The sequence below is a fragment of the Cetorhinus maximus genome, chromosome 14 (genome assembly GCF_964194155.1).
Source record: "Cetorhinus maximus chromosome 14, sCetMax3.hap1.1, whole genome shotgun sequence".
Classification (NCBI taxonomy): Eukaryota; Metazoa; Chordata; class Chondrichthyes; order Lamniformes; family Cetorhinidae; genus Cetorhinus; species Cetorhinus maximus.
The window spans coordinates 9,129,039-9,156,138 of record NC_135892.1 but is presented as its reverse complement, the minus strand read 5'-3'; the positions used below and the strand labels follow the sequence as shown (position 1 = coordinate 9,156,138).

The 27,100-nt window shown below is 40.5% G+C and overlaps 1 protein-coding gene across 9 annotated transcripts in view; it reads left to right on the top strand.

The window, feature by feature from the left end:
• The window catches only part of tasp1 (taspase, threonine aspartase, 1), a 92,549-nt gene extending 76,328 nt beyond the window's left edge, over positions 1–16,221 (top strand). For 5 of the 9 annotated variants that reach the window (XR_013578646.1, XM_078556464.1, XM_078556463.1 and 2 more), the window contains one exon: positions 13,899–16,221. Coding sequence is in view for 8 of the 9 variants with exons in the window: in XM_078556464.1 (XP_078412590.1) it covers positions 13,899–14,170 (272 nt within the window). In the remaining variant the exon portion in view is untranslated. Of the gene's footprint in view, positions 1–13,675; positions 13,804–13,898 lie in introns of those variants that run through there. The other 4 variants (XM_078556470.1, XM_078556468.1, XM_078556469.1 and 1 more) reach the window with 3 other exon arrangements.
• Positions 16,222–27,100: the final 10,879 nt, after the last annotated feature.

Genomic DNA, 27,100 nt, shown 5'->3' with positions numbered 1-27,100 from the left:
CAGAGGTGACACTGGGACATTAAAGGCATGGTAAGTTGGCTGCTTGCTGAGCAGCTTCTCTTCCATTCTTTGACATCTGGTGTACATTGTTTCCATATTGCCCGCAAATTCTGCAGCTGGTATTGTTGAAGGCCTGACAGACGCAGCTGCTCTTCTCACTTCAATTTTAAATTACGCTTTTGACCTTCCTTTACGAGACTAATCCCTCTTCACCACCCCCACTTTGAGTCAGTGGCCACAAATGTTTTTCAGCGAGCAACCACAAATACTCAGGATGGAGAAGGGTGGGGAGGAAATAGTTGACAAGTTTGATCAAAAAATAATCTGTCAGCAAAGCTGGCATGTTAGTATTTGCCATTTTAAATTAGGTTTAATAACCACTGTCTTATTGGGGGTAAACCAGCTTAACCCACGGTATGACATGTTGGTGTTTTGAGAAGATTGTTTCTAGTTTTATTTTTGCCCTTTCATTGGCTGTTTTTGTTGTTGGTAAAATTCTGACCTAATCCAAGTTATTCCTAGAATATCTGCTTTCTCCAATTGACCCAAAGGTACAGCAGTTCAGTCAATAAATGTTAGAATGTTTTTATTCAGACTTTCTGTTCAATAACTTAAAGCTTATTTAATGGTGGAAGTAGTCTGCCACCATTTATCATTGGGTATTTATTTTGGCTGAGCAACGAAGATTTCATGCTGTCTTTTCAAATAGATTTCATATACCCTTGTTTTTGTCTCTATTTGTTTCAAATGGAGTTTAAAACCTAATTCATTTATCTATGCTGAAAATATTTACTCTCACTAGACTTTCATTTAGTTATGTTTGCAAAACAGATATGTTGCTGCTTTATTCATTCACTTTGAAATTACCTCTGTTACACTTACCAATTGAACATCATTTTTATCTCTTTTCATATTTATTCTTACTTTTTTCACATATTCTTTAAAAAAAACAACTTCTCTACCATTCATCCTTTATTTAAAATTATAAAATCGATGCGATTTGCAATATTAACATAGAAATACCAATCTGTAAACTCATTCTATGAAAATAACAAAATATAGTTAAGCATTTCACTTAAAATTCTTAGAATTTCTACTTATAGAGTCATAGAGATCTACAGCACAGAAAAAGGCCCTTCGGCCCATCGAGTCTGCGCCAATCAAACAAGTACCTAACTATTTTAATTCCATTTTCCAGCACTAGGCCCATAGCCTTGTATGCCACGGCATCGCAAGTGCACACCCAAATACTTTGTAAATGTTATGAGGGTTTCTGCCTCTACCACCCTTTTGGGCAGTGAGTTCCAGATTCCCACCACCCTCTGGGTGAAAAAATTCTTCTTCACATCCCCTCTAAACCTCCTGGCGCTCACCTTAAATCTATGCCCCCTGGTTATTGATCCCTCCACCAAAGGGAAAAGCTCCTTCCTGTCTACCCTATCTATGCCCAGCATAATTTTATATACCTCAATCATGTCTCCCCTCAATCTCCTCTGCTCCAGGGAAAATAACCCCAGTCTATCCAATCTCTCCTCATAGCTAAAACTCTCCAGCCCAGGCAACATCCTGGTAAATCTCCTCTGCACTCTCTTTAGTGCAATCACACCCTTCCTATAATGCAGATTCCAGAGCTGCACGCAATACCCTAGCTGTGGCCTAACCAGCGTTTTATACAGTTCCAGCATAACCTCCCTGCTCTTATATTCTGTGCCTCAGCTAATAAAGGCAAGTATCCCATATGCTTTCTTAACCACCTTATTTACCTGTCCCGCCACCTTAAGGGATCAGTGGACATGCACACCAAGGTCCCTCTGACCCTCGGCACTTCCCAGGGTCCTACCGTTCAGCATGTATTCCTGTGCCTTTTTTTTAATCTTTGTACTTCACATACAATAGATGAGTTGTTTAGAAAGGCAGGAGATTTCACAAGTAATTTTCCTTGAAGAACATTTTGGGTAGACCATGTGATTGCACATTATAAACTAGTCCTGAACAACAAAGGTGTCAATTAGTACCCCAGGGGACCAGATACCTATTTAGGGGTAATATTTAGAACTTGCTGTGAGAGCACAGAGGTATGAAAATGGCAGCCAAAAAGCTGCAACTTCATGCACTGTTAAAGCATTTCAAGTAATTGAAGAATTTTTAAAATTAAATTTAGTTTTATGGTTGTTGGCAGATTATGTAAACTTGATTTCAGTTTTGAAGTAAGCAACACTGAAATGCCCCCTCACTGAGTCATGTTAATCTAACCTACGTGAAAGTGACCTTGAACTCGATCAATTTTGAACCATCTGCAATATCACCATTATCAACTGCTGGGCTAAATCCAGGCTTAAGTTTTCAGTGGTACTATAAAATGGCCATCTAAATTTTGGCTGTCTCTACATACACCCTCCATTGCTGCTGTCCAAATGAGGCAAATTCATAAACATTGCACAGAAAAAGCAGTGTTTTGGATGTTCACTTTATTCCAACATTGTTGCCCTGGTAACAAAATTGTGGTGCAGGTTGGTAGGAGGAAAAGCATTGGGTGGGGAACAGGAGAGTAGTTCTAGCATTAACAGCATTTTTATTCTTGGACTGTAATATTCCACCAAGAACAGATGAAGCTTATCCTGTTAGCATAGGTAAGTGCAAGTGCCCAACCCTATAATTGGTAGATATTCTCTTGGTTCATGGGTAGCCAATTCAGATGATTTTGGATTGCAGCACCAGAGTTTGGCATAAGAAAGGTATTACCTTGGCAGCTGCTGCAATCTTGATACTGTTTTAATAGCTTTAAGAAATCTGAGTTACTTAAATTTTCTTGCCAGTCTTAACAGGAATGGAAGTTTGTATGACATCATGCAGGCATGCCAAGGCTGGTTTCCAAATAATAGGACTCGACCCTTGCATTTTGTTACAGACTTTGGATCATTGCAAAACATTGTTTTTTGGTGTTGCGCAGTTTCAAGTATGCTAGTAGCACCCAGTACGTTACCCAACTGGCTATTTTTCATGTATGGATCTAGAAAATGAATGTTGATTTGCATCTAGTTTGCTACTTCCCAAAGTAGGGTGGATAGGTTGAAAAATTTTGTAATGTTGGGAATTGTGGGATAGACATACCTTCTGGCATTCTGTAATGCTGCATGTTGTTGCTCCAGCAAGCCTTGCTGTGCTGTATGATTAGTTTTGCTTGGTTATCAGAGTAAAATCATGGGGAGGCGGTGGCATAGTGGCATTGTCACTGGACTAGTAATCCAGAGACCCAGGGTAATGCTCTGGGGACCCAGGTTTGAATCCCACCATGGCAGATGGTGAAATTTATATTCAATAAAAATCTGGAATCAAAAGTCTGATGATAACCATGAAACCATTGTTGATTGCCATAAAGACCCATCTGGTTCACTAATGCCATTTAGGGAAGAAAATCTGCTGTCCTACCTGGTCTGGCCTACATGGAAAGGAAACTTCCTGCGGATTACCATCCAGCTGATGAGTCAGTACTCCTCTATGTTGAACACCACTTGGAGGAAGCAGTGAGGGTGGTAAGGGCACAGGATGTACTCTGGGTGGGGGACTTCAATGTCCATCACCTAGAGTGGCTCAGTAGCATCACGACAGACCGAGCTGGCCTAGTCCTAAAGAACATAGTTGCTAGACTGGGTCTGCAGCAGGTGGTGAGGAAACCAACAAGGGGTTCCTTCATGTACATGTACCTTCATGGCCTAGCATATCTAGCATTAAGCCAGGTGCAATGAAGAGTGCAGGAGGGCATGCCAGGAGCAGCACTAGGTATACCTAAAAATGAGATTTCAACCTGGTGAGGTGAAGCTACGTGCCAAACAGCATAAGCAGCAAGTGATAGACGGAGCTAAGCAATTCCACAGCCAACAGATCAGATCTAAGCTCTGCATTCCTGTCACACCCAGTTATGAATGGTGGTGGACAATTAAACAACTCACTGGAGGAGGAGACTCCACAAATAACTCTATCCTCAATGATGGAGGAGCCCAGCCCATCAATGCAAAAGGTAAGGTTGAAGCATTTGCAACAATCTTCAGCTAGAAGTGCCAAGTGGATGATCCATCTCGGCGTCCTCCGGAGGTCCCCAGCATCACAAATGCCAGTCTTCAGCCAATTCGATTCACTCCATGTGATATCAAGAAACGGCTGAAGGCAGTGGATACTGCAAAGACTATGGGCCCTGACAATATTCAGGCAATAGGACTGAAGACTTTGCCGCACTCCTAGCCAAGCTGTTCCAGTACAGCTACAACACTGGCAACCTGGCCAGTTACTGTCCCATCAATCTACTCTCGATCATCAGTAAAATGATGGAAGGGGTCATCAATAGTGCTATCAAGCGGCACTTGCATAGCAATAACCTGCTCATTGATGCTCAATTTGGGTTCCACCAGGGCCAATCAGCCCCTGACCTCATTACAGCCTTGGTTCAAACATGGACAAAATAGCTGAGCTCCAAAAGTGAGGTGAGAGTGACTTCCCTTGACATCAAGGCAACATTTGACCGAGTGTGGCATCAGGAAGCCCTAGCAAAACTGGAGTCAATGGGAAAACTCTCCGATGGTTGGAGTCATACCTAGCACAAAGGAAGATGGTTGTGTTTGTTGGAGGTCAGTCATCTCAGTTCCAGGACATCACTGCAAGAGCTCCTCAGGGTAGTGTCCTAGGCTCAACCATCTTCAGCTGCTTCATCAATGACCTTCCTTCCATCATAAGGTCAGAAGTGGGGATGTTTGCTGCTGATTGTGCAATGTTCAGCACCATTTGCGATGACTCAGAGACTAAAGTGAGCCATGTCCAAATGTGGCAAGACTTGGGCAATATCCAGGCTTGGGCTGACATGTGGCAAGTAACATTTGCCACACAAGTGCCAAGCAATGACTATCTGCAACAAGAGAGAATCTAACCATCACCCCTTGACGTTCAATGGCATTATCGTCACTGAGCCCCCCACTATCAACATCCTGGGGGGGTTACCATTGACCAGAAACTGAACTGGACTAGCCATATAAATACCATGGCTGCAACAGCAGGTCAGTGGCTAGGAATGCTGTGGCGAGTAACTCACCACCTGACTCCTCGAAACTTGTGTACAAGGCACAAGTCAGGAGTGTGATGGAATACTCTCTACTTGCCTGGATGAGTGCAGCTCCAACAACAGTCAAAGGCTTGACACCATCCAGGACAAAGGAGCCCGCTTGATTGGCACCCCATCCACCAATATTCACTCCCTCCACCACCGATGCACAGTGGCAGCAGTGTGTACAATCTACAAGATGCACTGCAGGAAGTCACTAAGCCTCCTTAGACACCACCTTCCAAACCCACGACCGCTACCATCTAGAGGGACAAAGTCATCAGGCAAATGGGAGCACCACCACCTGGAAGTTCCCCTCCAAGCCATTCACCAACTTGACTTGTCCCTTCACTGTCGCTGGGTCAAAAACCTGGAACTCCCTCCCTAATGACACTGTGGGTGTACCTACACCACATGGCCTGCATCGGTTCAAGAAGGCAGCTCACCACCTTCTTCTCAAGGGTAGTTAGGGGTGGGCAATAAATGCTGGCATAGCCAGCAATGCCCACATCCCATGAATGAATAAAAAAAGGTTTTTGAATTTTGTTTTGGTTGAGCCAGCTTGCTTTGTATTATCTCAAATGACCCTGTGTAGTAGTCATGGTGTTCATGATGCTTAGAGACAGGAGGAGGCCATTTAGTCCCTTCCAGTTGGTTCTTCCTTTCAATGAGAACATGGCTGATCTGTGACCTAACTCTATATATCTGCCTTTGCCCCTTATCCCTTAATATCTTTGGTTAACAGAAATCTATCAATATCATCTAAAATTAACAATTGATCTAGCATCAATTGCTGTTTGCAAGAGAGTTCCAAATTTCTACTACCCTTTGTGTTTAGAGGTGTTTTCCTAATTTCACTTCTCAATGGTCTGGATCTAATTTTTAGACTTTGCCTCCTAGTCTTATACTCCCTAAGCAGCAAAAATAGTTTCTTTATCCACCCTAACTGTTTGTGTAATCCCTCCCCATAATTTTATCATTTGAGTCCAGGTATTCTAATAAATCTAGGCTGCACTCCGTCCAACGACAGTAAATCCTTCCTAAGGTGTGATGCCCAGAACCACTTGTATTGCAAGCTGGTGATTTTCTATAGCCCATTTCCTGGAATGATGCCGTGTCAGTTTTTCCTTTCTGAGATATACCAGTTCACAAATATCAAAGAACTTTACAGCACAGAAGGTGGCCAGAAAAGCGCTATCCAACCTAATTCCACCTTCAGCTCAAGGATATACATGCAATCTGTAAGGCTGCAGACCAAGTCCTTCTTTAAATACAATGTGAGTTTCTGCCTCTCTGTCCCTTTCAGGCAGTGAGTTCCAGACCCCTACCTATCTATTGGAATTTAAGGATTTATCATGATCAAGGTTGGGGGATCAGATCTGAGTTCATTTTAAACATTCAACATTTTGGAGAGATTCACATTAAAGTTGTTGGACCACTTCAGACTAGCTTGTAGCTGATTGGGGTGCTAATAGTTGACACAACAAAGAATCGTGTATCAGTAGATTAAATCAATTCTACCTTGCTTATTATCCTCCATGAACACCAGAATCTGCCCAATGTTTTCAAAGAGTTAAGTACTATACATTCTGCTGGGTTCTGCCAAATATTAGAAATTTACTTCATGACATGAGCTTACCGTAGATTATATTTCCGTTATTGTTAGAATGCACTACATTTATGAAGCAATTTTTTTGTTTAATATAAAACTTATTGCTCTGAAGTAATTTTTGAAATCATTAAATTTTTTGGACAGTCAGAACTCACCAAGGCTCCTTGGACAACACCATCCAAACCCACGACCTCTACCAACTTGAAGGACAAGGGCAGCAGACATATGGGAACACTCCCCTCCAAGCCTCTCACCATTCTGACTTGGAAATGGATCACAGTTCCTTCACTGTCACTGGGTCAAAATCCTGGAACTCCCTCCCTAAGGCAGCTCACCACCACCTTCTCAAGGGCAATTAAGGATGGACAATCAGTGCTGGCTTAGCCAGCAACGCACACATCCCATGAATGAATTTTTAAAAATCATTGACATAAAAAAGGAGTTGCATCTACTCATCTACAAATATTAGTGGCTTGTGGATGATCCTAAAGGTTGGTACTGCAATTTGTTTGTTTTTATTCTTTCATATAATGCGGGCGTCACTAGCAAGGCCAGCATTTATTGCCGTTGAGAAGATGGTGGTGAGCCACCTTGTTGAGCTACTGCATTCCACCTGGTGCAGGTATACCCATGGTGCTGCTGGGAAGGGAGCTTCAGGATTTTGATCCTGTGACAGTGAAGGAATGGCGATATAGTTCCAAGTCAGGATGATATGTGGCTTGGAGGGGAACTTGCAGGTGATGGTGTTACCAGGCTTCTGCTGTACTTGTCCTTCAAGTTGGTAGAGGTTGTGGGTTTGGAAGGTGCTGTCGAGGGAGCCTTGGGTGTGGGGCAGCTTGTATATAATACACACTGCTGCCATTGTGCAGAAATGGTGGAAGGAGTGAATGTTTAAGTTGGCAGATGGGCTGTGATCAAGCAGGCTGCTTTGTCCTGATGGTGTTGAGCTTCTTGAGTGTTGTTGGAGCCTCACTCACTGAGGCAAGTAGAGAGTATTCCATCACACTCCTGACTTGTGCCTTGTAAATGGTGGACAGGCTTTGGGGAATCGGACAGTAAGTTACTTGCCTCAGAATTCCCAGCCTCTGACCTGCGCTTATAGCCACAGTATATAAGTAAATACAAACATACGGATTAAGAGCAAGGGTATGCCACTCGGTCTCCTGAGCCTGCTCTGCCATTCAATAAGATCATGGCTGATCTAATTTTAACCTCAATTTCACATTCCTGCCCTTTCACCCCCTAGCTTATCAAGAATCCACCCACTTCTACCTCAAACATTTTCAAAGACTCTGCCTCAACCACCTTTTGAGGAAGAGAGTTCCAAAGTGTCTCAATCCTCTGAGAGAAAATTTTCCTCATCTGTCTTAAATGGGTGACCCCTTATTTTTAAACACTGGCCACTAGTTCTAGATTCTCCCACAAGAGGAAACATCCTTTCCACATCCGCCCTGTCAAGTCCCCTCAGGATCTTATATGTTTCAATCAAGTCGCCTCTTACTCTTCTAAACTCCAGCGGGCACAACCTAGCCTGTCCAGCCTTCTCTAAGACAACCTGCCCATTATAGGTATTAATCTAGTAAACCTTCTCTGAACTGCTTCCAATGCATTTATATCCTTCCTTAAATAAGGAGACCAAAACCATACACAGTACTCCAGATATGGTTTCACCAATGCCCTGTATAACTGAAGCATAGCCTCCATACTCTTGAATTCAATTACCCTTGCAATAACCGATAATGTTCTATTAGCTTTGTTAATTACTTGCTGCACCTGCATACTAATGTTTTGCGATTCATACACTAGGACACCCAGATCCTCCTGCATCTCAGAGCTCTGCAATCTCTCACCATTTAAATAATATGCTTCTTTTTTATTCGTCCTACCAAAATGGACAACCTCACATTTTCCAACATTATACTCCATTTGCCTGACCTTTGTTCACTCACCTAACCTATCTATATCCTTTCGTAGCCTCCTCATGTCCTCTTCACAACTTACTTTCCTGCCTATCAATGTATCATCATCAAGTTTAGCAATCGTACCATTGGTTCCTTCATCCAAATCATTCATATAAATTGAAGAGTCGAGGCCCCAGCACTGATCCTGTGGCACAACACTCGTCACATCCTGTCAGCAGAAAATGACCCATTTATGCCTACTCTGTTCCTGTTAGCTAGCCACTCTTCTGTCCATGCCAAAATGTTACCTGCTACACCATGAGCTTTTATTTTCCGCAATAATCTTTGATGCAGCACCTTATCAAATACCTTCTGAAAACCTAAGTACAGTACATCGATCAGATCCCTTTTATCCACAGCACTTGTTGCTTCTTCAATAAATTGGTTAAACATGATTCCCCTTTCTCAAAACCATTTTGACTCTGCCTGATCACTTTGAATTCATGTAAGTGCCCTGTTATAGCATCTTTAGTAATAGCTTCTAACATTTTCCCTATGGCAGATGTTAAGCCAATATTTACATGGTTGGTCCAGTTCAGTTTCTGGTCAGTGGTAGCCTCCAGGATGTTGATTATGGAGGATTCATCAATGGTAATGCCATTGAGTGTCAAGTGGAGATGGTTATATTCTCTTTTGTTGGAGATGGAATTGCCTGCCACTTGTGTGGCACAAATGGTGCCATTTATCTGCCCAAGCCTGAATGTTGTCCATGCCTTGCTGCACATTAGCACAGATTGTACCGATATCTGAGGAGTTGCAAATGGTGCTGAGCATTGCGCAGTCATCAGCGAATATCCCCACTTCTGATAAAAGGGAGGTCATTAATGTAGCATCTGAGGATGGTTGGGCCTCAGACACTACCCTGAGAAACATCTGCAACAATGTCCTAGGACTGAGATTATTGGCCTCCAACACCACAGCCTGTACTAGTTTGACCCCAACCAGTGGAGAGTTTTCCCTGATTCCTATTGACTCCAGTTGTGCTAGGACTCCTTGTTGCTACATTTGATCAAATGTTGCCTTGATGTACAGTTGTTTTTTTTTAACAGGAGAGAAATAAGTTGTGTTTATTCTTAAATTAAATATATTTGTAAAAGATCAAATTGAAAGTAGTCACAATGAAGAAATTTGAAACCAATTTAGCTAACTCCTGTTACATGTTCAAAAGAGGTCATTGGAAGAATATGATCTGATTAAAAGCAGAAGTTTGTTCCTCCCCTCATTTTAAAACTATTTTACACTTTTGCCATATTTTATTTTCCAGTCAGCTGCTCTGCGTACTCTGACCTGTCTTTGTGTTGGTTTTTGGAAGTTTTTTTTTGCCAACATCTGTTGTCTTGATCAGTGGTGATGAAAGCGGCTTTTTTATAGCATGTGGAAATGGCTGGAAATATTGTTGCCAGTATTGGAAAATAATAGACTTCAACCTGGTGTAGGAACAAAGCAAAGCTGTCGACCTGATCTCTACAGGTGCAGATTCTGTTCTTCCAATTTTTGCCCTTCTGTTCTTTTACTAGTTAAACACTGGGAATTATAGTAAAATATAAACTCTTTGAAGAGTAATGTGTTTCACACAATATTTATTTTCTCTGCATTTTGGCACTACAATAATCTAATTTACATGCTGAATTTGTTGTTCATTTATAATGTTTTCGGTACATGCTTGAGCAGAGTACTGCACCCTCCAGTAATATTCCTTACTTAGATAGAATAAATTCTCTGGAAATGAGATATTTCATGAGTACGCGCTTTTCCATCTTGTACTCTTGCTCTTTCAACGTGCTTCGTGCTTTAAAAGAACCTAATTTTCTGTGTATTGCGCCAGAGGACAACCCTCAAACCTGGACATAGTCATCAGGTTCCATCTAAGTTTGCTTCATATTTTTAAATTTCTCACTCCAAGTCCCTTTCGTATGAAATATTGTCCTGATCCTTTAGGGTGTCCTTCTGGCTATTTTTCTTCTGCTCCCTCCCTCTTTTTTTAAAAGAAAGTTCCCATTTTTCAGAGCATGTTTTCAGTTAACTCTTGCACCCTGACTTAATGTTCAATCTATTATCCCTTTTTAGTCTATTTTATTTATTTTCTTTCTTCCCCCGTAAAGTCACCATGGAACATTTTCTATGTTAAAGGTTATATATAAATGCACATTGTTGTGTATTTTGTTCCCTCCCCTTTCATGAATAAGTGACAGATCTGTAAGATCTTCCAGTTAGCCCCTTGTTCTTCTGATCAATTGTCATATTTATTAGATCTTAACTTAACAGTGACGCTGTTGTTTCCTGGACTGGGTGTTTTGGTCTGTCTGAAGATGCGGGCATTTTGAAATAATAAATCAGGTCAGGCATCTGCTTACAGTTATGTCATTAATCCTTATTTGGTCATGTTTCTTCAGCTGTAATGTCTACAGCTCTCAGCTTGCCACCATTGTTGTTGTGTTGAGGTTGTATCTACAAAAATCCTTCAAGTAAACCTCTAAAGAGAAATCCTTGCCATTATGTAGGAATTCTTGTAGTACAATGAAAATGATATATTTTACTTTGATTTGTTCACTGATGAAATCATATCACCACTGTGATGATAGAGTATTGTAAAATTCGTAAATGTACATTACAAAATATCCATTTGGAATTTTTATTATTCCCTTTGTCTGTGCTGCCAATCCAAATGTTCTTTCAAATCTAAATCAGTATTTTATGCACTTCTGTTTGCAATCTGCTGACCAAATGCAAGAATGAGCTCCAAGTGTATAAGGGTTTCACCATGCCAGTGATTTGGCTCTTGACATTCCCTCAAGCCAGATCAAGTACTAACTTGGTCAAACCCTTCTTTCCACACACACACACATGCTAGTCATTTCCTATTCCTTAAATATAAAGTTGTTATTTGTCCCGTGTGTTTATTTTGGAACTGCAAAGTCACCCACTTTGTTATATTTTTGTGATTTGTGCAACAGTATAAAGCCATTGTTTCATAATAGCATTTTTTGATCTTCAAAGCTTGCCTTTTCAGCGCTACTCTTAACTGATTAAAACTTTTCCATTGCAATAAGCTGATCAGGTTTACTGTAAGTAATCCTGTGCTATAATTACTGTGAGACATAATTGAAGATTGTTAATATTTATGACTGGGCAATTTATGAGCCTTTTGAAAAGTACACCGAAAAATTGCAGTACACTCTCACAAACGCAAAATGTCCCAGAATTCTAGGAAACATTTTTAATACCCTCCTGTAGAAACCTCCAGTAGCAAGGGGTTATTAATGTACAAAAGGGTGAGATTGGAGCATATGGTCCATTAAGCACTGCCCATCCACACAGTGCAGCCACAAACACCATTTACTCATGCCTTGCACAATTTTCTGGGAAATGTGCAAAAAAACCAGAAGCCAACTGAAGGGAAAACTCGTGGCAGTTCCTCTCTGACTGTCTAAAATAATCAAACAGAACCCCATCAGGCTGCGGTAACTCTGAAATCCTCTTATTTCCAGCTTCTCTGTGACAACCGCTTTAACAGGAAATGTGTGCTCTCAAAAATTTGTCTAGCCATCTTCTCCAGGACTGTGAGGAATCCGTACTCACTACATGCTTTAGTAAACAGTTCCAAAGTGCAATGAATCTGAAAAATGCTTCATTCCAAGAATCTAACCTAACTCCTTTGTTTGTGTATTTTATATGCAAACCCCCTAGGTCTTCCTAATTCTATCCATCTCAATTATGAAATTCAACAGGACAGAATCTAATTCTACTTTCATTTTAAAATCTTAATCTTGGCTAATTCATAGTTGTATTTCTTTAATAAGAGTAGCCCAGTACCTTTACTTATCCTGATAAGAGAGCCTTAAGACTGGATATCATTTTAATTGCCGTTCTTTGTATCTCCTGTGTGTGGTGAAAAAAAAACAGCCACAATACTCCCTAATGCAATGTCAGTGTCAAGGCTTTGTACAACCTAATAATAATTAGTTTTATAATGTATTCTTCTAATAATACAACCTGAAACCTTATTAACTTTTCCAATACCCTTGTCACGCTGCTTACGTATCTTCACTGATTTATTGTATAAGACTCCGACACAGGTTTTTTGATTTTCACATGGTGTCATTTTTACCAGTAATATTTCCTGCCATACTGTGATCTATGTTATGCAAAAACACACGGTCCTTGAAAAAGCTGGTTCTGTGCATCTCTCTGCACTGAAGTTTCAGCCTTGGTTCAGTTGTAGCAGACTGTCCTCCAAGCCAGATGGTTGTTGGTTCAATCCTACTCAAGGACTTGAACACACAACGTGGCCTGATGCTTCAGTGCAGTATGGAGGGAGTGCTGCCCTGTTTTAGAAACATCTTTTGGATGAGACATTAAAACGAGGCCCCTCAGATTGATGTAAAAGATCCATGGCACTATTTGAAGAAGAGCAGCGGTGTTCTGGCCAATATTTATCCATCAACCAAGATAATTAAACAGATTATCCGGTCATTACTACAATTGTTTGTGGGACCTTACTGTGCATAAATTGGCTACCATGTTCCACTACATTGCAACAGTGACTACACTTCAAATGCACTTTGGAAAAGTCCTGAGGTCTTAAAAGGTGCTATATAAATGCAAATTTTTCTTTAACATGTATAACAAGAAGAGCCTAACACTGGAGGAAAAGCAACACCCAAACTTCTGGATATATATAATATCCAATTGAATATTATAAGCTGAGATTCAATGAGTTAGCCCTGTTCTGTGGCATTGGGAGGATTTCAGATTTAGCTTGTATTAAGTATCATTATGCTGTGACCCATTCAATAGTAAGACTAATAATATTTCTGTTTTTAGCCCCAGCGATAACGGAATTTTCCCCCGCCCCACCCCGCCTCTTTGGGTAAGAGAGGCTGAGAAGGATAGATTTGGTAGTTTGTCAACACTTCTGCCAGGAGCATGTGTGGCCACCCAACCAATTCATGTTATTGTAGCCTTTAATAACTCAAAAGTGTTCCTTTACATCTCTCGTTACTTTTCCTCCAGCCTATAGAGGGATGCTGGAATTCTGAGTAAGTGCATATTGGATGCAGATGTAGAGTTTATTGCAAGCGCAAATGGTTTCGATGGCATTTATCAATGGCACTGAATATTTTTTAGATTCCGAGAGCGCAATTGAGATATTGTTTGATTCCACTTCATGCCAAACTACCTATTGTACAGCAGTGTTCATCTGGAATACTAAAATTATTAATATGTTTATTTACAGACTCACATTTCAAGGCTTCCACCAGGAGCTGTGGCTGGACAGTCGCTAGCAATAGAAGGTGGTGTTTGCAGGCTTCGAAGCCCTGTGACCTGAATACGCTTGACTTCTTTAAATGGCACCACACCACAGCCTCAGACTACCCAGCTATAATGTATTTCATATATTTTAATTATGTAAAGGATATTGAGAGTTTTATCTTTTTTGATACAATAATAATTGCACTTTGTACTTTATGTATCCTGATTATGCTGGTAAGAGCTGCTTTATTCTGAGCATAGCATCTCTGCTTAAAATGAAGATGATCACAGTTGACTTCTCTAGAGTGTTAATCCTGTTTGTCGTGATTGTATGTTAGACAAAAAAAAGCTTCCCTAAAATACTTAATGTGAAAGAACCCTTCTCAATTGACTTGAGTTTCATTCGATGCATAACATTTCACGTTTGCCATCTGAAAGATTCAGATATATCTATATACTACATTAGGCACTATATTTAATAGCCATTGGGTGCCTAACTTCAATATTACTGGTTTCACTTCATAAAGTAACTAATTATTTAGTTAATATCACAAATACCAACTTTGGAGCTGCTAGTCAATTTGAGGTTTGATCAGGTATGTTCATTTTACATTTGCAGGGGGAACTATAATAGATGTGATTGTGTGCACAGCAGTGTGCTGTAACACATTAAGCTTAGCGTTCAGTGATCTAAATGTGAAACTGTTAACCTTGTGCTATTAGTACTATCACGCAGGACATGTTCCTGAATTTATTGGCAATTTTGGCTGAAAATATGGTGGCGTGTAATGTAGGTGAAAATTATATACTTAAGACATAAATAGTAAAACTGCATATTTAACAGGACTGTGCAATGGGTGTAGGTCCTCAATGTTTTTATTTTTATTTTAAATTGCATACAATTAACAGTCATTAGGTATACACTGAAGTCAAATTGACTGCATCATGATATCTTGTAAAACAGTCATTCTTTCACATTTTTCTTTAATTATAATCTTCACCAAACACTGGTGTGCGCAGACACTTGATTCTGCTGCTTTTGCACTTGGGCAGCTTCTTTTGAACAGGAGCACCTGATGTGCTGGACCTGTCTAGCTTGCAATGCCAATTCATATTTCAGCATCCATCCTATTTGCTGTACGAGATGTTGCTGTGCTCTACAGTGGAGCTTCTTTATAACATTGTGATTAATGAATCTCCTATTTATAACCTTTTACTGTTGTTCTGAAATATTCTACAATATTCAGTAGGAGAGATTAAAACCTCAGCCAATGAATCAGTCCCTAAGAGTTCGGACTGTTGAGGTTTGAATGTATCTGATGTATTAACCCCAGGATAGTCTTTATTTGTGGATTTGGGACAATCGTGATGGCGAATAATTGAAAAAGTATAATGTTGAAAATAGATGATACATTTTCAGGAAATTAAATTGCAATATCTATTCATAAAGTGAAACATTTCTCAAATTATTGCTATTACGTGGCACTGTTCCAGTTGGCTTATTTTTTCCATTCTCTCATACAGATTTCAAAAAGTAATGTCATGGCTTGTCACCAAATCTGGTGACATCCTTCTCCCTAAATTTCAGGATCGAGTTAAAAGATGTGCCTCAAAGCTGCATGTGAAGCAGTATCAAACTTATAACAACAGATTGGCAATTTGAAGATTGTTTTGAAATGCAGTTCTATATTAAATATGTGATAGAAAACTACAAAGGACTAAAGGTTTTTAATACCTCCCTAACCATCAGAAAACCAATGATTTTGCAATTTTTTCTTTATTGAAATGTTTAAAAGTGCTGAAATTTAACTTACAGCCATGGAAACCCAGATTGTGATGAGGGAAGAAAGGAATCTGATTTCACTGACCGTGGGTTAAGGTTTTAGTGTGTAAATTTGGATATTTTACAGTTGAGTTTAGATGTGTTATTCTACATTGAGTTTACAGCAGAAGGTAAATAGTTTCGTATATGTAACTCGATCTTGAGCAAGTTTTAATCTTAAGAGAATTGATGTTGCACTGTATTAATTCCACTATATGTAAACTGCCAGGGCTAAATGAAGAGCTTGCAAAGGTGCTCTTAATTGATGATTACAAATTATAATGCTAATGTTTTATATCCTTTAATAAATTTTTTGGGAAAAAAGATTCTCTCTTTCTCTCCCTCTTTCAAAATGTAACCACCTGTGTGTATATGTCTGTTTGTAAATTCAGCAATACAGGAAAGATTTGGGCGTGCGAAGACTTGTAGTCAAAGGGAAGTTATATGTCTGTTAAGAAATTAAAATAAAATGCCAGATAAAATGTCATTTCTCCTACTTTTTCAGTGGCACCAGTACTACGTATGTAGTCACTACTACAGGTGTGCCTCAATAACATTCTGCAGTGTCTAATAGATTAGGCATTTGGAAAGTATGCATATTGAAGAACAAAAAAAAAGTTCTTGTATTTACCTTATTTGGTATGTGTTTCTCAGTTACTCTCGGGAACCAGAATTATACTTCCAGATGTGGCTGCTTAAGAGCATAAAGCTAGGAGCAAGACGAGACCATTTGGCTGTCATGATTATTCTTTTATTTGTTCACGGGATGTGGGTGTCACTGGCTAGGGCCAACATTTATTGCCCACCCCTAAATGCACTTGAGAAAGTGGTGTTGAACTGCCTTCTTGAACCGCTGCAGCCCGTGTGGTGTAGGTACACCCACAGTGCTGTTAGGGAGGGAGTTCCAGGATTTTGACCCAGTGGTAGTGAATGAACGGCGATATAGTTTCAAGTCCAGATGGTGTGAGACCTGGAGGGAACTTGCAGGTGCTGCCCTTGTCCTTCTAGGTGGTAGAGGTAGCAGGTTTGGAAGATGCTGTCAAAGGAGCCTGGGCAAGTTGCTGCAGTGCAACTTGTAGATGGCATACACTGCTGCCACTGTGCATTGGTGGTGGAGGGAGTGAATGTTTAATGCTCAATATGCCTTTCATGGATTCTGTCCCACCAAATTTTATCTCTGCAATAAATATTCCTTGATACCGAAGGTAATCAAAAAAAGATCCAAAGTATCTTTTCATCTGCAAGATTGAACTCTGGATAACCTGGTCACATCTTTACAGAGAAGGTTGACAAGGCGATCTCTTGTGTCAATGAGGATAAGTTGAGAAAGCTTGGACTCCAATCTCAAAAGATGATGATTGAAAGGAGATCTTTGAAATATGCTACAAATGAAGACAATTAAATGGTTAATTATGAGCACTGTTTAAAGTTAAACCACCACTGCAGGGTGAGGAAGCATGGGCACAAACTGGCAATAATAGGCAAATTCAGAACTCGTGAGGATGTGATCTGCACATGAAATGGTCTTGTATGAAAGGTAGTGAGGCAAAAATGTGAGTCATTCAAGTGGCTGTTAGATGCTGAGGTTAGAAATGGGGATGACAAGAAGTTTCAATGCAAGGCTGAGCCTGATTGGCTGAATGCCTCCTTGTATTTCTGAGTAGAGGAGGAACAGCATGTGTCCTGAAATAATGAGTAGTTAATAAGCATCATGCTGTAACAGGCCAGAAGGGATCCTTGTGCAATGGTGGTTGATCTCCCAAGAATTAGGAGAATCAAAGCTGATAGATAATCCAACATTCTTAATTTTTTCATAATAATCCACCTCTGGATGATAATGAAGGTTACAAAAGGGGAACAGAAACAGATTCTGAGGAACTTCAGACCAGCACCCAGAACAGCAACAACAGAATGCTGATTCTAGGGAATGAAGTCTAGAGAGTGATGTTTAACAACTGCATGCTGATGGCCTCAGATGGCAGACAGCAGGGTTAAATAGATGGTTTTTTTTGATTGACCAGATGTGGATAGCAGTGTGTTTCTGGGATCTGCTTCAAGATCTCATGTTTTCCATTCATGTAAATAATTTGGGCATAGACGTAAAGAGATATTAAATTTACTGCAATCATGTTAGAGAACATGGCAAACTGATGGAGGAGGGTGCAGTAAGGTTAGCAGAGTTGATAGGTGACAGATGCAGAGAAATATGAAGTACAGGCAGTAGATTTTGAGAAAAGAATAATGAAAGGAAGTACACCCTGAATGCTAAGATTAACTAAGTATAACAGTGAGATCTAAGAGTGTAAATACCTAGCAGCTGAAAATGGGGGTCAGAGATCGCAAAGCGAGATTAATGGATGCCTGTCCATGTAGTGCTGATAACACACCAACTTTGTGTTGTGTGCAGTTGGTGCTAACCAATCTGTTCATTGACTGGATGTATCAGCAGGCGCCCTAAAGTTGTAACTTCCGAGCACCACTTAAAAGTTGTGCATCTCTTAAAGGAGGTGCCGCTGCCAGTCATGCAGGAAGTGAATCTGATCTGGGGAAATGGTGAAGAACGGCACAACATGGAAGAAAGTTTGCAGATGCTGCAGCCTTGCTGGAGGAAGTGGAAAAACGGAGAGATATCTGGCGTCTGCAGGAGACCCTCCAGGCATGCGAACAAAAGACAATTGGAGCAGATAAACCAAGAAGATGAATGCCAAGGGTTAATCTCTGAGGCCCTGGAGATAGTGCTGTAAAAAATATCAATGAGCTCACTGAAGTGGTTAAGGTCATTGAATGTATCACATCAATTGCACCATGCTCAAATCACCACACCTCCAAACTCACCTACCAACAATCTGTATCAGGACACACCTGACATTCATCGCACCCTACCACAGCTAGCACTGCTGCAAGCCTCACACCCACATCTCTCAGTCAGCCATGACAGCCACATCACCCAAATACATTGCCCATCACACTCTTTGCCGGGACAATGTGCACAAAGCAGATGTTAACTGGAAGAGACTGTGGAGGCTGTCATTGGGATGCCTATTACTGAAGCTGTGGCCAATAGCAGGGCTGAAGCAATCAAAAGATGATGGTTTCCTCTTACCTGATCCTCTTCACAACCCACTTCCCCTGCAGCACCCCCTCATCATCCACTTCTGATTTACAATATGCAGCCAGTGCAAGCACCACAATCTTACCCTTGTGTATTTTTCCTTTCAGATATCCAAAAGGTGCAACCTGGATGAACACTAAGTGGAGAGTGAAGACACACAACCATCACTTGATTTCACACTCCCAGCTAGCAGCTCAGAAACTGTTGCCGCACCTTTCTTAGAGAATTGATCAAAGGTGGAATCTGCATTAAGTGAGACATTAGGCAAAAGGGCACTATAAAATCAGGGCAGGGGGCAAGCGTAGCACAGGTGCCAGCTCACTGGAGGGCAAAGTCACAAATGGGTTCCACTTCAGAGGACAGGTGAATACTTTGATGGGGAAGTCTACAGAAGAAGGAATTATGAGGGAGTTTGCTAGAGGTCTTCAACATTCTGAAAAGTTTTGAGAGGAGAAGTAATGAAAGGAGGTTTTTATTGGTGGATCAGTAACAAAAGTTACATGAACTAAAAATTAACACTAGAGGAAGAAAAGGACTTGCCTGTTCAAAAATTATTAGAAAATTGATCAAAAACATGTATTGCTAAATGCAACTTGATAATGATGGACATTAGAATTTTTGTGGCATGCTTTGATTGCTATATGAACATGAAAGCCACATAACCCTTGGGATCAATTTTTGCAAGCCAGTTGCCCAAGCTTATTTATTAAATGATTTGTAGAAGGATGACTATTTTGGATTTTCTCTACCAGGAATTCAAGGCCTATGTTGATGTAAAAATCTGTGTTGCATCAAAGGACTAGAATTTTAAAAAAGCATTTAATTGACCTGAGGTGTCTTTTTCTATGGTCCAATTGAGGAGTAATTTCTGTACGTCCTCGGTCACTTCTGAGAAAAATTGCTCTCTGAATTCTGAGGAGTGGAAGTCAAGGACATACGACGATTCAGTGGGAAAAGCTAACAGTGTTGGTTGTTATTTCCCAAAAATGCAATTTATTTAGTGGAGTCCTTGCCAGTGTCGATGGAGGCAATGTCTGAGAGCTCTTCCTGGATAGTAAAGGAGGGAACTGCCAAGAATATTTTTCTTTTTGATGCTTTCTTGTCTGCGCTGTGGGCCTTTTATTAAATCACTGAACAATCCTTCCAATCGTATTTCCATCAGCATCTGAGATAATTCGAATACACTAATTGAATCTGATACAATGAAAGGTCTTGTGAAAGTAGATTCTTTTCCCTTATCCAAACTGCTTGAGTAGCCAACGTTTCCTTGAGCAGCCATTGGAGAGGAGCTTCTCTTTTAGCACCCTCACTTTTCCTCACATTCAGGTATTGCAGAAAGGAAAGCCTCTACATCAGGGCATTAGCTATTAATGTCAGGTGAACCTGGCTGGAAACAATGGGCCCCACCTAGTAGATGATATCAAAGGTGCTCCTTTGGTGCCCTGAATGGCCCAGTGGATGCTAATTATAGACTTACAAACTTTGGACCCACAACTGGAGACTACCCATAACTGGGTAATGTAGCATTAGGGTGTTAAGGACTGAAAGGGTTAATGTGGGACTGGGGAAACAGTACTGCCCACATGATGATGTTAAGGGAGTCATATGACTAGTCTGGTAGTAGTCTGAAAATGAAGATAGCTCATGGCTTGGACTGAAGAAACCTACTGTCTTGTATATCTGTACATAGATATGTTCTACAATAAATAGCTACTGTTCAAACTCTATGCCTCTGAACCTCTTCCTCAGACAACCACAACAACATATAACATGGTGGCAGCAGGTGAAAGACCCAAAATCTCAAAAAAAAAATTTAAATCTGCAGTCTGACCTAAAGAAGATTCTGATGAAACTGTTGGCAATTGCCAGAAAAGCTCCATAATAGATGTAGAGGTTGAGAGGCAGAGAAGAAATAACTGTGCCGCTCAAGAAGGACTCCAGCATAGCACATGGAGGCCCGTTGAAAATCCCGATTAAAAAGCAGAGCCAAAGAACGTAGCGATGATCGAGGAAGGGTGAGCAAACTTTAAAAAAGGCTTAAAAAAGCTTCTATACATGGCGCAGCAACCAGGCAACCTGGGAGACAATTCATTTTTAAGTGTGTGGCTTGAATGAGACTGCAGCCCAGGCCAAGAGTCAGCGCCATAACTGGCCTTAATAATCATTTTAATGACTTTTCCTGAGATTTGGAGAAGGTTTGAAACGGTTCAGTAACCACAGTGGGTATCCCGATCAGTGCAGGAAAACTTGATTACTGCAGCACCGTTTAAAAAATTTAAGGCAAGCCTCTCCTGAGCGATGGATTCAAACTTTCTTTGTTAGAATGATTTGGGCAGATGGAAAGGCCAGACCAATAGAATTGGGTACTATGGAGGAGGAGAATTTTAAGATACAGAATTGCATCAGGATTACATAATAAATCAGAAGCTGAGCAAGTTAATACACTATTGCATTCGATTGATGTGATAGCCAGACAAGGCATTAATGAATCATCTGAAAAATTTGAAGAGGCCATGAAGGCGTTTGACAGTTACTTTAACCTACGGAGTAACAACATTTTGGAAAGAGCAAAGTTTAATAGAAGGGTCCAAAAGCCTGGAGAACTTGTGGATACCTTCATCAATTATTTGTATCGGTTGGCTGAAAGCTGTAAAAATGGTGATCTTAAGTCTGATACGAGACCGCATAATAGTTGGGGTAACGGACAATACTCTTTCTGATCTGCTTCAATCCAAAGAAGATTTAAGTTTGGAAGAGGCGGTACAGATTGTCAGACAATCTGAGGTCCATCAGCAAAATAGAGCCATATTGAGAGGGGAAGATAAACCATGGTACAGAACACCCCCAATGATGGTGCAGCTCATTAAACAACGAATTGTGAAAGACACTCCAGGGCAAAGATGACCATATAGAATTAAAACTCAAGATAGCAGTAAGCCATGCTAGCGCTTTGGCACCAAAAAACCTCACGTGTTCTGCAAGCATGGCAGAATGCTTCCACTGTAAAAGGTTGGGACACTTTGAGGAAAATGTGCAGATCAAAAACCTCTAAACATACAGAGAATCATCAGCGAACCTTCGCACAAAAAGCCATCAACGAAATAGAAGAGTCACACCAAGATGAAGAACAACAATGCTTCCGAAGCAAGACTAGATATCCCAGATATACCTTTTGGAATGCTGACGTATGCGTCAATGGGCAGATTACTTTAAATTAGACACAGGAGCAAGTTTGACGGTCCTGTCCATTAGAGAACCATGGCTAGCCAACCTCTGACTGCAGACAACATACATACCATTATATGGTCGGGTAGGTATCAGACTACCAGTTGCAGATATGCTTCTAGAACCACTCCAGTACAGGAACAAGCAGATACTTGGAGATGCTATATGTGATTCGCAATCAGGAATTTTCTCTCCTGAGCCTAGATGCCTGTATTGCCCTCAACCTCATCAAAGCAGTAGAAGATGTCAAGAAACAAAGTCATTGAGTATACCAAGTTGGAGACTCTCAAACCATCCAACAGCGCTGATTACCTCGACTAGGACTTCAGTGCCGAATTTTTGATGCTCTTTGCTGAGGAGGACAATACAGCTCCTTTTCAGACAGATGAAGGTAACCTCCTTCACCTTGAAGAGGAAACAGGCCAGCTGGATCGACCAGTACCTGAGTGCAACCATAACTCTTCACTCAGCGAATCATCAGAGAGGATGGAAGTCAAAACCCAGTTGATAGGACAATCCCACATTTTCCGTCAATATTGACCCCTTAGTAAGTGCATCCACACCGATCTGTCCACCAGAACTGGTGGCCCAGGGTGCAAATAACCAAATGGTTTCAGAGCTAGAAACAAAACCGAATCGGATGAGGTCCATCTCTTCTATGTTCCAGGATACTGACCTTCCTACTACATTAGGGTTACTGCAATTGGCGAGACAGCAAGACATTAATCAAACGCCTTCCTCACCTCAGACCACAATCCAGGATTCCCCAAAACTTCAGGAACCAGGGGCTACATGGTGGACAAAATTGTTAAAAAGAACCAGCGTCAATGCAATGAACAATGATAGTGAACATAATCAACAAAGAAAGAGATAAACCCCATGACATCCAACCATGAAAGGGAAACTATTGATAGGGAAAAGTACAAAAGCAAGAAGAGGAAGAAAAGGATGAAGTGTTGAACCTCAAACAAAGCGCCAAATACTGCAGCTTCCACTGAAGAACAGCTAAGTCAGAACAAAGAGATCCAAGTTGAGACTACCAATCATCCAAGCTTCAAAAGAACACTTTCAGGGAGAGTTGTGAAACCTCCAGACTGTTTAGACTTGTGAAATGAGAGGCTTGGTGGGGAGGTGTGGTATTAGGGTGTTCAGAACTGAAAGGGTTAATGTGGAACCGGAGAAACAGTATCACCCACATGATGTAAAGAGAGTCACGTGACTAGTAGTAGTCTGAATGGAGGTAGCTCATGGCTTGGACAGAAGAAGCCTATTGTCTTGTATAACTGTGCATAGTTATGTTCTACAATAAGTAGTTACTGTTAAGGCTCTATGCCTCTGAACATCTTCCTTAGACAACTGCAACAACATACAACAGGTAATTCCAGACTGGTAACTGAATTTAAGATTTGGGCAGCCTTGTGGCCAATGTTGAAAGAGATTGCATGATTGCAGTGAACTTCTATCCAGCTGTGAGCTGATGGAAAATGTGTTCTACCTAATGCATTAATGTTCATAAAAAGAAAGTTCCCTGTTAACACTTAACTTCATATCTGACTTAGGAATGGAAGAATTCTTCTGTGCCAAGAGCTCTGCATGAGGAATCAGACTTTGACATCCAAAGTACGTCAGTCTTGTCGATCCTTTTATACTGAGTTTGGAACAAAATTCATGCATTTAAAAATCATGCAGGGATTGAAAACAAGGTCAAGTTGTAATACATTTGAAAGATCTTCACAAGCCAAATAGACAATAGCAAAGACTAAATAGTGGAAACCTTAATTAAAGAAATTCGATACAAACAGAAAAAAAATTACTAATGCAGCTCTATATAGACAAACACTCTCACACACGCACACACAACTTGGAACAGACTAATGATCATCACGTCTGTCCAGCATTACGTAGATTATTGGGAAAACTGGAAGTTCCAACCCTAACCTTTGTTAAAATGCAGCTACCCCTTAAATCATTAAATAGTCCATTTAAAAATCAGAAGGCCAGGCTGGTGTATAAGCACATCCTGTAATCATTATAAAAAATTATTTAGTTTGCTTATCAATGCTAATTATTGCTGCATAATACCTCTGATCAGATGTTAAATTTACAGGGACTAGACTCTTGTATCTGGTCCACAAATTATCCATTGTGAGAATTTCTAGTCTTGACAGTCTATACTGCACTGTATTTGCACACAACGGTTTTTTGTCTTCACTGTTTAATCTGTAGTAGATTCATCTTGGATTAACATTTTCCACTGTAGTTTGAACACAAAGGTTTTTTGTCTCCTCTGTTTAATCTGTAGTAGATTCATCTTGGATTAACATTTGTCACATAAACTGGGCATCAAAGCTTCCTGTTTGGCACCAACCTAACATCAAACTTTTTGAAAACCTCAAGTAAAGATCAAAGGTAGTGCACCAAACTGACGAATGGCTAAAGCCGAGAGTCTGAAGTGGCTCTTCAATAAATCACAAAGAGCAGCTTTCAAGTCGGCTGTAACGTCAGCAGGATACCTGACCACATTAAAATATACAGAGCTTCAGTATGATGCCCTCGTGACCCCTTGGAGCACCGTCCCCATTCAGCAAAAAAAATTACCTTTTCAAATAAATGGAAGTATTTTGATCAATAAAGTGAAACCTCTGCATAACAGAAATGAGCTGGGTGCAATGTTCTACATTTCAACTTTACCAATAGCGGGAGGTTATAGAGTGTGATACATTGCATTGCTTAAATATAAAGCAGCTTTGATCAATGCATCCCAGTTTGCACAATGGTTCTTTCTTTCTTTGTAGCATTTATGCTCCTGTATTGTAATCAGGAAAATTAGGGAGAGAAATAAGAACATTAATGGTTTTGCTAAAGAGCAAGAATAATGCTCAATCCATGATGGTCAGTTAGAACATGAACGAGGCTTTGCTTTCCTGAAATTCCTATATATCACAAAACAAACTTCACTTTGCAATACTAAAATCATGGGTGAGTCTTGTGCATACATCCACAAAACAGATGCATGTTTAAAAAAGGGTATGGTTTTAAAGTTCAAAAATTAAATCGTACATCCATCTGAGAGATACAAACACTTCATACAACAGCATATGAAGGGAGTAGGGAAGTGGGGCAGAACTCTATATGGCTTCACTATTTGCATAATGTACTGGAGCATCTGCCCACCTAATCATAAATAAGAAAAGCTTCACTTCTATCTACAGATTCCTTGGACATTCAAGCAGACTATTTCTACAATGATACTTTGAAACCAGATTCCTCTAAGCATGGACATTGAGTTAGGAGTCACTGTCACACTGCTTTGAGTGGACACTGAGTGGAGGCTAGTCTACCAGGCGCAGCAAGGATGATGCTGGGTGCTGTTACTCAATGTGCACCAGAAAGTCAAATGCCAGATACTGTGTAATTGGGGCCCCACAGGCTTCTTTCTTACATGGTTTTTCTGCCCTCACCCCTTGGATCTTCTTGAGACAGCACTGTCATAACCAATACAGCAAAGTGAAACTTTGCCAGGTTTTTAACCAAGGTTGCTGTCAAACTAGCTAATGGTACGAATAGCCCTGGGTATCTGCCCTCTATGTGAACATTAGACATCAGACCAGCCACAGTTGCGGTCTGGAACTTAGCTTGTGTGAGGATTGGAGTTGTCATCCTACTTTTTTGACGAGCTAGTGCAACTTTCAGACCATTTACATTGTTTTTATTGTGTATTTCCAATCACTGTTTTTCATTTCATTCTGTTCTTTCCTCTTAAGGATAACAAAGAATACCAACTGGCATTTCTATAGCGCCTTTAACATAGTAAGACATCCCAAGATGCTTCACAAGAGCCTCATCAAACAAAATTTGACACCAAGCCACTTAAGGTGATATTAAAACAGATGACCAAAAACTGTCAAAGAGGTACTGTAAGGTTCTAGGAGGAGAGAGGGGTAGAGATGTTTAGAGAGGGAATTTCAGAGTTGAGAGCCAAGGCAGCAAAAAGCCAATGGCGAAGCAACTAAAATCAGGGATGTGCAAAGCTGTGAATGTAAAAATATTTAATTATCACCAAATAATTTTTCAATATGTGAAGGCATAACCTTTTCCCCAAATTCAGCTACTCCTGTGTCATTTTATTGCTTCTATTAATGTCACATAAACATTTTGATTGCAGTTCTTCCTCTTAAATATAACTACACAAGTAACGTCTATGATTATAGGAGTTTCAGTGTTTGACTAGCTCACCTCAGCATAGTATTAAAACAGCCTAAAGCACTCACCCTCTGTGACTGCCTCATTTTCTCTCCTTGTCCTCTTTGACCTCTCTGCAACCTTTGACAAAATTGACCTATGATGGTTCCCTGTCCCCAGACGCCACCTATTTAAAATTCACATTTTTGTTTCAAATCACTTCATGACTTTTGCCTCCCCTTCCCTCCACAACAATTCCAGGCCTATGTCTCCCCATCCTCTCCTGAACCTTTTTGAACAACTCGCCCTCCCATTGCCCCATCATTGGTGGTCCTGTCTTCACCCATCTCAGCCCAATGCTTTGGAATTTCCGTTCAGTGTAAACTGCTTCACTCCCATCCTCCCCACCCCCTCTCTTAGAACCAATTTCTTTGACCATCCATCCGTTCATTCCTCCTACTAGGCTTCCTAGTTGTTTATTTCTCTGTGAAACACCTTGGAATGCTTTTTGACATTAAAGGCATTATATAAATGCAAGTTATTGTCATTGACTAATATTGCAATTTCCAGTCTCTTTTTCTGTTTGTGGAGTGAACAGTAGGGCCTAGAAATTCAATCCCTACACCAAAATGCATGGGTATACATTTCAGGAAAGGATTGAAAGGCTGGGTCTCTTCTGTCTTGCAAAAAGAAGGCTGAGGGGTGACCTAACAGATGTATTTAAAATGATGAAAAGTTTTGATAGAGTGGATACAGAGAGAATGTTTTTATCTTGTGGGGAAGAGCATAACTAGAGACCTTCAATATAAGATAGTCACCAGAAATCCAATAGAATTCAGAAAAG